The sequence below is a fragment of the Lagenorhynchus albirostris genome, chromosome 5 (assembly GCF_949774975.1).
Source record: "Lagenorhynchus albirostris chromosome 5, mLagAlb1.1, whole genome shotgun sequence".
Classification (NCBI taxonomy): Eukaryota; Metazoa; Chordata; class Mammalia; order Artiodactyla; family Delphinidae; genus Lagenorhynchus; species Lagenorhynchus albirostris.
Window position 1 is genome coordinate 89,805,223 of NC_083099.1, and position 12,127 is coordinate 89,817,349.

General features: G+C 38.8%; 1 protein-coding gene across 1 annotated transcript in view; it reads left to right on the top strand.

Annotated features, from left to right (window-relative positions):
• The window catches only part of MORC1 (MORC family CW-type zinc finger 1), a 290,081-nt gene that overhangs the window by 183,091 nt on the left and 94,863 nt on the right, over positions 1–12,127 (top strand). The window contains exons 17-18 of the mRNA XM_060149355.1: positions 1,994–2,137; positions 4,352–4,506. Of these exons, the coding sequence (XP_060005338.1) occupies positions 1,994–2,137; positions 4,352–4,506 (299 nt within the window). The remainder of the gene's footprint in view (positions 1–1,993; positions 2,138–4,351; positions 4,507–12,127) is intronic.

The following is a 12,127-nucleotide window of genomic DNA, read 5'->3' on the forward strand; positions in this document are numbered from 1 at the left end:
AGAGTGAAAAATTAGTTCAGTGTTTGATTAGATGAAGAAGAGAACTGCCCAGGGGTCCAGCTGACAACTTCTCTTTCCCTGTGTCCTTTGCCATTTAAACCCTGGAGGGTTGGTCCCAGTTCCTTCCCTCTTCTAGTACTGCTTACAATTTAAGATAGAGTATGCTTCAAGTAAAAGTATCACTTATATACGGTTAAAATAAAAATAGCAAGCCTATATTACAAAACCATTGTTTACGTTGGTAGGGTTGACTTGATGTCCAGTTCAGGTGTTAAGCAAGTTAAATTGAAAATAATCACTGTTGTCCAAGTAAAGTCAGACTTTGGAAGCTGTGATGACTTTGAGAAACAAATTTTTAGGGAAGTGTTATTAGTTTTCAGCATTTTTTGGTGTGTGTGCACCGTGATGTGCTATATAACCATAACTTTCTTCAAAACTTAAATTTGAAATGTTAATTATGCATTTATCAAAATAAATATAAAATAAATGTCATAGAAATCTTCAATGAAAAGCAAAGGCCTCTTTAAAGCCTTCAGAAAGAAAAAGCTGGTTGATGACTTTTTTTGTCATCACAGTGATAGGCGTGAAAGGTGACCATCCTATTACAATAATGCCAGTTGGTGTGAACTTATTTTTATAGCAAAATGCTTTTTTTAAATTTGAAGACAATCAGTATGCCATTTACTGTCGCAGAGTGATTATGTCATACCCTCCAATATTCTGTTTTGGGGTCCCTTACAAAGTCAGTATTCTATTTAGTTAAACAACGGGAACATAATTATAGAGTAGACATTTTTGAGAAAAACTTTGATTCATATATATTTAACCCTACATGTATATGCATTTAAAAAATACATAATATATTAATTCGTGTCAGTAACTCCCTCAGAAAGTCTGATGTACTCTATATATCATATCCATATAGAATGACTGATACAACTTTGTCATTGTCCTTTAATGATAGATATATTTAATCAGTCCAGTAAGTATGTCAGCTGTAATAGCCCATGATCATGAATTTGAAAAGAAAAGCTGTTTTTGTGGAATGAGAGGAGCTACAGGATGGGTGGAGGGAAAGAATTATATTTGGTACCATTCTTGGTTGGGAAAGGAGAATAACATTTGCCAGGCACCTAATGTCTTCCAAGTTTGTACTGAACATTATCCGTTTTACTCCTCACGGAATCCCAAGTGGCTAGGCAGGTATTATTCCCATTTTTCACACGAGACAGAAAGTTGAAGTGACTCATCCGTAGTCACATGGTTGTTGCAAAGACAAGCTTGTATTTGAAGTCACATCCATCTTTCTGGTTCTTACATCCAGGTGTTTTTCATAGCTCCAAGCAGCCTCCTGTTATTAGGACTGTTTCTGTCATGTCTGCTATGTCTCATTTTCTATTTTTACACTTTTAATACAAAAGTCACATAAAACATAGTATAGCAGACAGAGTCAGAAAAAACAGGAGCTAATGTCTGTCGCCCTTGTAAACTTGCTTAATTAACTTTGATTTACCTTTGAATTTGGAAAAGGAGGGAAAACTAAAGAATATCTTTTGACACATTCCAATCTGTGTAGAATATTTGGAGGTTTGAGAACACGCTGAAGGTTAGAAATACCTAAATTTTAAAATGGTCAAATCATCATTTTTCAAAAAATGCTGTGATGTACATATTAGACCAGTTAACATTTTACAACTTGCACTTTCTAGTTCTTGTAAACTGTAAACTTTCTAGTTCTTGTAAATTTAAATTGGCAAACTCATTTTTGAATCGGAGTGCTTGTGTTTGACTGGTATTGTTATTGCCTATCATGTTTATGCAAAATACTTGGCCATACAGAGATACCGAGTCTGCTTACTAAGTTTTGCAAAATATCTGTATATTTTATGTATATAGTTCCTTTGATATTTATCTTCTGAGTTTGTTTATTAACAGTTTGTAAACTGTATATTTTTATTAATATATTTTTTTCACTTTCTAAATGTAATGCTAGAGAATTAAAAAAGACAAGGACACTCACCCTGTTCTTTGGTGTGAACATAGAAAACCGAAGCCAAGCCGGGATGTTCATTTACAGTAATAACCGCTTGATCAAAATGCATGAGAAAGTGGGCCCACAGTTGAAACTGAAGTCCTCGTAAGTATGTTTTTGTTTTCAGAGGCACAGGCAGGATGAGGGAAGTTGCAGTAATCTTTTGTCTGTGGAGTTAAGTGATTAATCATAATGGGAGCATATGTGTCATATCCCCCATCCACCCTTCCCATCAGTGTGCAGGCATTCATCTGCCTAATTTATAATGTCAGTGGAGCTGTGTGCCTGCTCTAAGGACAAAGCACGCTTTTGGAAACTTTACCATTTCTTGTGCCATCTACTAGGGTTAAGTTTCTGATATTTCACCAATTAAAAAATAATATAAGCAGAGTAAAGAAATTTTAGGAAAGAAAAATCCATAGTCTTATACCACAGCCCTGTTAACATTTTGTGCAGCCCCTGCATGTATGAGTTCCTGCCAGTTACCTGCATGAGCGTATATTCTTAACACTCTTCAGCCTGCTTCGATCCCAGAGTAATACATTCTGGTGCTTTCCCAGTGGTGGGTCTGAAACTCCGCAAGCTGCTCTCATGAATTATGTAGAGTCCCGAAGAGAGACCATAGAAAAGCACAGAGTCAGACAGGATAACTGCGAGCAGTAGGATGGCTCAGGGGGACCGTTTTTCATCTTGTTCCCTCACTCTCAAGGAATTAGCGATTCACTCATTTGTTCATTCAACAAGCACTTGTATTGCAGTATCTTGTGCCAGGCACTGTACTAAGCTCTGCAGACAAAATGTTGAAAACCTACTACCTTTTGCTAAGGAACTTATAGTCCAGTGAGATGGACAAATGTATAAATACGTATTTATTATTGTATGGGAACAGGAAGAATGATCTTTTAAAACATAAATTAGTTTATTCTCTTGCTTAAAATCCCAGTGCATGTAGAATAGAACTGGTTTTCATAGTCTGCCAGTGATCTGGCTGCTGCCTGGCTCTGGGACACACCCCACCCATCCCCAGACTCTGCCTGCATTCCCCTCACACCAGCAGGCTCCCTGTTCCTTTGACATCCTAAGCTTGTTCCTGCCTTAGGGCCTTGACATTTGCTATTCCCTCTGCCTTGAACCTTCTGTCCTCAGATCTTCTTACTGCTGGTCCTAGCATGTCACTCAGGCACCAGCTCTGAAGTCTGCTCCACAGGAAGGTCTTCTTAGACTGTCTAATTAAAATCAGCCCCTGCCATCACCCCTCTCTACCTTTTCTCTCTTCGCAGATTACAGCACCTGCTGTATTTTCCTTACACCAACTTATTGCCATCTGAAATGCCCTTATCACCCTTAATGGTCGTCATCCTTTAATAGAAGAGAAACTTCATAAACAGGGACCTTGTCTTTCTTATTCATAACGTATTCCTAGTTCCTCGAATAGGGCCAGGTGCTGAGTGTGAATGAATTGATGAATGAACAAATATATGTTAGAGGCAAGTATCAGGTGCAAAAAGCCTCTTAGGAGGGGCAGTAAATGAAACTGGGGGAATTTAAGTTAGGTTTCCTGGAAGAAATGATGCCCAAATTCAGACTTACAGAATGACTGGCTGAAGGGAGGGCAGGGTGGAAGGGGAAAGTAATGAAAAACATGATGGGCAGCGGCCCCAGATTGGGAAGGTGTGACTTGTGTGCCAGGCTGCGGGCACTGGGGAGCCCCTGAGGAGCTAGACTTCTGGATGCCCTTTCCCTCAACAGGTTATAGCACTAAGCAGAATATCCCAGCTACATACATCATGAGCTGCTAAAAATGTGAAAAAAAAATTGCGTTTATCCATCAGGCTGTTACTTCTCAGATATTACAGCCCATATATTCCCATTGAGCACCTGTGTACCTCTGCAATGATGAGGAGAAATCCAACCCGACAGGTGAAATGAGGATCAAAAAAGTGACTGGCTCATATTGTTAAGAGGACCATGTCAGTTTATTGCTGTAAGGGATTGTTAGGGATGTTTATTGCTAAATGGCCTCCTCTTCCCACCCACCTTGACTCCCCATGTCAGGTTATAGGTTTGGAAAAGGAGTCATATTAATTCAGTAATGATGTATTAAGAGATTTTGTATTATGGGACCAAGCACAACTAGGATAACTGTAGACTTACATTAAAAAGTACAATTGTAAGATAACTTGTTAACTTTGACATGGTTTGGACCAAATGACTGAATTTGTTTTTTAAAAAATTGATTTTGAAAGATGAGGGTATATTAGCCTTTTCTGTTTCCTTAGCTCAATTTCGTATAATTTCTATATGTATTTATTCTTCCAGACTTGATGCAGGTGTGGTTGGAATTGTTGATATACCCTTGGAGTTCATGGAACCATCCCATAATAAGCAGGGATTTCTCAATGTCCAAGAGTATAGTCATCTTCTAAAAGTTATGGGACGATACTTGGTCCAGTACTGTAAGGACACTGGAATCAGTGAGTATTCAGTAGTCATAGTAAGAGATACTTAATGGGAGATTAACTTGGTGATGTCTTTAAGCTGGAATGATTGTACTGATTCGGGTAACCAGTAACCCCAAACCCTGAAAGAGAGTGCCTGCGTTAAAAAAACAAACATAAGGGAAATTAGTCTTAAAATCTTCCCCAGAATATTGCATGAAAAATAAAGCAGCAGATTAAAAATTCTAAGAGGAGGGCAATCAGAGAGCACTATGAAGTGGCAGCTGATCATGTAGAGAGGGGGCAGAAGTTTGCTGGAAATAGGCTGAGAAACCCCCAAAGGACACTCTAGGACTCTACTGTGTAGGAGTTGCACAGAGTCCCACATGGACGTGAGTAGCACCTGCAGTATTGTTATATCATGCTGTAGAATAATCATTGTTGACCCTGGATAATTGTAGATATATTAAACCATGTTTTGTATATCTAATAAATCTTCAATATGTTAACGCCAGAAAGATTTAGATGAAAAAAATCACTAAAGTACATATGCTTGGAAACGTAAAAAGATAAACTTTAGTTATCTGGAAAATTTGACTTTTTCAGATCACCTCACTCTCCAGAGATACCTGAACAGTGGTGTGCTGTGCATTAATTAAATAAACTTCCTTTAAATTATGCAGACATAGGGCTTCATTTATGGAGAGAAATAGGCTACTGTGTATTTGTTCAGTGAATTGCATGAAGTATGTATAATTCATGCATATCAAAAATTATGTCTCTAACCTTGAGACAACTTAAAATCTTATTATTGTCCCATATGAAGTTGTAATCTTAGAATATTTTCTTTTCTTTTGTACCCACTCTGCTTGGTTCTGAAATTTTCTCATACCAGTGAAACAGGAAAGAGTGCAGGAACTCAGGGGAAAAAATGTAAAGGGGGAATGACGTTGAGGGCACAGATTTCCTGCCCAGACTGGATTTTCCTGTCACAGTCTAAAGCCTCCTCAGAGTGTGGTCTGTGGACCGGCAGCATCAGCATTACCTGAGAGCTTGTTATAAATGCAGAATCTCAGGTCCCACCCCAGAACTACTGGACTAAAATCTGCATGTTAGCAAAATTTCCAGGGGATGTGTATGCACACTGAAGTTTAAGAAGCACTTCTCTGAAGAGTACATCTTTTGCTTATCATAGGCATACTTTTTCACGTGTTTTTTTTTTTTCTCAGAGACATGTTTGAAGTTATACTAAATGTAGGAATGACTACATTATTTGGCTGGCTGTGCTTAAAGCTGTAGAACACATAGGAATATACAGGGTGAGGTGGTATAAATCAATGATCTACTTGCTGGTCTTTAAATGCTAGCATGACATGGTTCAAAAAGAAAATGCTGAGCATTTGAAAATTATGTCACTTCCCCCATCCTCATATTTTCTCTGGAAGCTCCTTTGTGTGGAGGGTGGGTAGCCTCCCAACTTTGTACTCTCAACTCCAGGGTGTGACGTGCCAGCCTTCCCCCCTGTATGTAACTTCCTATTTCTATCTTATCTACCTAACTTTTTCAAAACGTTCTCAGTAGATGTAATAAGATTCAAGATTAGTAAGTTATATTTGTATTGTAATTATTGGTGGTTAATAACATGTTGATTTCCTAATTCCGTAATTGTCTGTGAATTGATTTAGGGCTAGAGGATACTCTCACAAAAGATGTTCCTCTAGAAGGAAAGCAGAGAGTGGAGAAAGGACAGTGAGCATGTGTGCATTTGCTCACGTATCTCACAATTTCATCCCCAGACATCATTATCAAACTGAATCAAGTGATCAAGGTCAGGACTGGTAGACTCAGGAACTGTGCTGAGGAGATTGACCTTCAAGGTCTTTGCTTATTAATTCCCACAGGAGTAAGCAAAGTTATGTAATGCTTGACTAATACTCTGAAAGCTAGTATTCCAGGACACGCATTTTAATGAAAAGTATTTGGGTAGATTTTTTGCCTTATAAATAAAAGATGCAGTCTTTGTATTTGCTGCAAGTCTGATCAGTTTCTGTGGAAAATTGGGCCCTTGTAAAAATCGAATCAGCAGAAAGGGGAATGGAGAGGTAATGACTTTTGTGTCATTTGTCAAATCTGCATTTACTTTTGGCACAGTTCATGCTAAGAATCTCAGAAGTGTTTTTCTTGTCTCTGAGTCTGTCCTCACCTCACTGTCTGCTACTATGTTTTCTGAAACTTTATGCATCCTTACAGTAAAATGGAAATATTAATCAGCAGCTTTTTGGAATAGGGAGAGAAGGAGAAGAAGAAGATAGAGGGAAATATCAAATGAAATTTGAGTTTGAGCAGCAGCGATTGCGTAGAAGTGTATTACTAAAATTTTCCAAAATGGATCAGAATATAGCTGACGTGCTAAAATGAAATCTGTGATGTAATAAGCACAGTCTTTCCTAGCAACACTCAAATCATAGGGCTCCAGGTTGGTAAGAAGGTTAAAAATCATTTAATTGAGTCACTACCTCCCACCCCATGCTTTAATTCCCCTCTACCTCACGCACCTCTGCCCTAGGCAAGTGGAAGCCACTTTAAGCCTGAACAAGGGTTTTCCATGAAAGAAAAATCGCTACTTCTTGAGGCAGCCCATGAATCTTTGCACAGTTGTGTTAGAAAATACATTTTCATGTTAATGTCAAATCTGTTTCTCGTATGTTCTTTTACTCATTCGTCTGTGCCAGGCATGGAGTGTTATAGGACCAACACATCAGATGTGGTCCACCCTTTCTGGGAATTTACAGTCTAGCAGGGCTAACGCAATTTCACAATTAGAAATGGGATTGGTGCCCAGCAGAGAAGAAGTGGGAGCCAGTGATCAGGAGCTCACAGTTTAGAGGCCAGAGAAGGCCTCAAGGAGGAGTTAGCAAGGGTAACTTCGTTCTCCCCCTTGGGGCCAGGAAGGATAGGTCTAAAGCCTTTTCAAATGACAGCCCTCTATTTGAAGTTTTCTGTCTCTCTTCAGTCTTATATTATCCTAACATTTCCAAGTTCTGTTGTTATTCTTTATTTGACAAGGCATTAAATATATTCACCATTTTCACATTATTTTTTGTGAAGTCTGTTACCTGGAAACAAAAGGTTCTGATGAAAACTTGAATAAAATGGGATCATCATCTCTTTAAGTTGTAATTCTGTTGCTATAGCCTAATATATTCTGAGTAAGCACATTATTGACCCTCAGTATCTTTATTACCAATTAAAGTTCTTAATAAAATGTTTAATGTGTGTTCTTGTTAAGCCATACTTCTTTTATATTTTTCCAGTAAGTGTTTTTGGACCCTAGTGTAGAATCCTACATTTATTCCTATTAAATGTTATCACCTTATTAGGCTCATTTTTTTCATGTTGTCAGGACCATTTTTGGAATCTAATGGTGACTTTTACCTAATGTGCTATTCTTCCTGATATGTTAGGTTTGGCCAGTATTTTCTCTCTGATTTTATTTAAATCCTGTTGCACTGGATACAGAAATCAAGCACTTGGCCCTCCACCGATGACCTCCAATGAGGTAGAATTGGGACACTGGGTGAGGACAATTAACCATATTAGTTTTTCAGTTTGTGTAATTTTGAAAGTAAGGGATAATATTTGTTAGATGAATAATTCTTTTAAAAATAGATAACTCTCAAAAAAAAAAAATAGATGACTCTCTATGCCTTAGCTTGGGCTGCTATAGCAAGATACCATAGACTGACCAGTTTATGAGCAACGTAAATTTATTTCTCATAGCTTTGGAGGCTGGAAGTCCAAGATCAGGGTGCCAGCACGGGTGGGTTCTGGTGAGAGCCCTTCTTCCAGTTTGCAGGCTGCTGACATCTTGTTGTATCCTCCCATGGTGGAAAAAGAGGGAGTGAGCTCTCTGCCCTATTCTTATAAGGGCGCCAATCCCATTCATGATGGCTCCCCCTAGTGACCTCATTACTTCCCAAAGGCCCCACCTCCAAATACCATCACCTTGGGAGTTAGGCATCAACATAGGAATTTAGGAGGGACACAGACGTTCAGCCCGTAACAGTCCAGTAGCTAGATGTAGCTAGCTGCTCACAGCAAAATTTTGTTTCTCTTATTATATTCTTAAGTCTCTGAGATCTCAGGAAGGCACTTCAAGAAAAGTGAAACACAACATTCTGCTAGGGATACACACGTTGAGTGAGGAGGCCTGTGTAAGTATTGAAAGATGAGGCTTGAGACAAGTTTATTTGAAGGTGTAGGTTGAGAAGCAAGTCATTCTTTTAAATTCAGTTTTTGAAGTTACGGATTTTATGTATTTATTCTATTGTATTTTTAAAATATTGTATTTTATCTTTTATTTAAAAACATTTTTATTATGGTGGTATGGGCTGAATTGTGCCTCACCTGAATTCATATGTTTTAGTCCTAACTCCCAGAAACCCCCAGAATGTGATTGTGTTTGGAGATAGGACCTTTAAAGGGGTGATTAATTTTAAATGAGGCAGTTAGGCTGGGCCCTATCCAATGTCACTGGTGTCCTTATACGAAGAGGAAATGTGGACACATGAAGAGACACCAGGGATGGGTGTGCACAGAGAAAAGAATATGTGAGGACACAGTGAGAAGGTGGAGTGAGGCCTCACAGGAAACCAACCTGCCAACACGTTGATCTTGGGCTTTCAGCCTCTAGAGCTGTGAGGAAATAAATCTCTGTTGTTTAAGCCACCCAGTCTGTGGTGTTTTGTTATGGCAGCCTTAGTAAACTAATATATATGGGAAATTGCAAAATTAGACAGATTTAAGGAAAATGAAATCCGTAAACCCTTCATCCAACCTGAACAGTTATCAACTTCTGGGCAAACTGGTTTTATCCATGCTCCCACCTACTCCCCCACAACTGGGTTATGAAGGACATTCCAGACACTTTATAATTATATCCGTGTGTGTGTGTGTGTGTGTATTTTTTTAACATGGAAGAACTTTTTTAATAAATTTATTTATTTATTTTTGGCTGCGTTGGGTCTTTGTTGCTGTGCACGGGCTTTCTCTACTTGCAGCGAGCAGGGGCTACTCTTTGTGGCAGTGTGTGGGCTTCTCATTGCAGTGGCTTTTCTTGTTGCGGAGTACAGGCTCTAGGTGTGCGACACCACAAGCTCTACTTGTGGTGCATGGGCTCAGTAGTTGTGGCTCACGGGCTCAGTAGTTGTGGCTTGCGGGCTCTAGAGTGCAGGCTCAGTAGTTGTGGTGCATGGGCTTAGTTGCTCCGCGGCATGCGGGATCTTCCCGGACCAGGGCTTGAACCCTTGTCCCCTGCATTGGCAGGCGGATTCTTAACCACTGTACCACCAGAGAAGCCCAATACTTAATATCATAAAAATATCCTGCCTATCTTTTATATTTCGAATTATTTTCTATTATAATTCATAGCCCCTCTACCCCATCCTCATATTTCTCTTTACTGCTCACTCTCCCTTTTTTTTTTTTTTTGGCAGGGGGAATTTATTTGTAGGAAAAACTGAGTTGGTTGTCTTATAGTTTTCATGGTTTAAATTTTGCTGACTGAATTACTGGGTGTAGTTTAACAGATTCTTCCATTCTGTTTATTTCTCTGTAAATTGGTAGAATCTAGCAGCTTGACCAAATTCAGATGTGTTTTTTTGTTGCTGTTTCATCAAGATGCTTCAGAGGTGGTAGTGTGTTCTATCAGGAGCCATAAGTCATTCGATTGTCTCTCTTTTAATGATATTAACAGTTAATGATCAAAGCTCAGATCCCTTAAGACTTCCAAAATCTTATATTCTAATTCTTTCATATTTTCTTTGATTATTAACTCTAATACTTCTGTAAAGAAAACCTTTTTCATCTACTATTTGGTTACCCATGTTAGTTGGTAATTTACTATTTGAGAGCAGAAACAATAGAACTCTATATGACTAAACAAATTACGTTGGCTGAAAGCTTGATTTGAGAGGAATTAGAGATACAATTAAAATATTTTAAAAATTATAGACATTTGCCTAACTGATTTATATGGCATAAATATGTATTCTGTTTAAAATTGTTACTTTGTGCCAGCTCCCAGCAAACAGCAGGATGGTTCAGGAGTTCAGTGGATAGATTTCTGTTTTTTAAAAATGATCACATTCTTAGATTTTATCCATTTACACTGCTTTCACCTGGTAATTGAAATTATCACCATTGACAGCACTTACGCTTCCTTTTCTTTCTGACTGCACTTGTACTGTTATCATGATAATGACATTTTTTACATCTACAGTGAAGTTTCTTGCTAAAATATCTCAGAGGATCTCACCTATATTGCAAATAAAATATGAAAAAGCCAGCCCTTCTTCTTTTGTCTGGAATTAAATACACTTGGATTCTTACACTTTGATTTTTCTCTGCCATACCAGAAGCAAGACCTCAAAACTCTCTTCATTAGTCTGTATATGTGTACCTCAGAAGAAAGAGTAAGTTGTATCTAATGACTCTGATATTAAGACAGTGCAATCAGAATTAAACACAAGTTGTATTAACAACAGCAAAAAGAGTCTTTACACTTTTGAGACCATTAAGTCAGTTAGGGGGCTTTGTGTATGTCTGAGTAAGGTAAAGAGAGTCCTGGTAGAAAGAAAAATTATGCTAATCCAGGTATCGAGGAGACTTAGGTAGCTAACTAGGCTATTGCCCATGATAACACAGAATGTTTTATGAATATATTTCTGTTATTATGTCTAATTTTGATTTCCACATTTTAGAAAGAATAAGAAAAAATGAGTATATCTAAAGAAAGCTATGAACATGACAAAATAAAGGTATAAGCTAAAAAGGGAAAGTAAAATTGTTCCTTTATAAGGAAAGAACCAGTAGAAACCTAACTCTCCTGAGGTTTGTTTTTGAAAGTTTGTCACCCTGAGACCTCCATCCATCTTCCTTCTAGTCTCCAGTGTGCAGAACGATGTGGTTCTGAACTGGTAGGCAGGAAGCCCTAGGGGACCTTAGAGGGTGGCTTGGAGTCCTTGAATCCCTGGCTACCAGGATTGTCTAAGATGGCATTATGTCTTGTACATGTACATGCTACAGTTTTTCAAATACGTATAGATGTAGTTGTGGGTAGTAAGATGTAAAATCACACAAAAGTATGATTAAGTTCATGATTTATTTATTTTTTTTGTCATCATGTATTTTCTCAAGTCGGGAGCAGGGGGTGGTTCTGAAATCATTTTTGCAGCTTAAGGAGATCCTCGTGGGAAGCAGCTGATATGGAACAAGCGAAAATGATGCAGCATTGTCAGGTGAAGTAATGACCTTACTATGAAGTGGGACCAACTCCGCAGATTCCTGGAGTCTGTGGAGTCTGCTGTGTTCACAGTAGAGTGGAGAAGGTAAGGTGTTCTGACTGCAGCTGCCACCTACTTCTGCCATTGACTGTACTGTACCATGGGGCTGACCCAACCCCACTCCGCCACATCCACGAGCCAAGAGAAAGAATGGCGCTGGAAGCACCTTCAGCACCACTGAAGACATCTTGCCTTGTTTCATCTCGGCTCAATTTTTTTGGATTTTTATTTTTTTTGCGGTACGCGGGCCTCTCACTGTTGTGGCCTCTCCCGTTGCGGAGCACAGGCTCCGGACGCGCAGGCTCAGCGGCCAT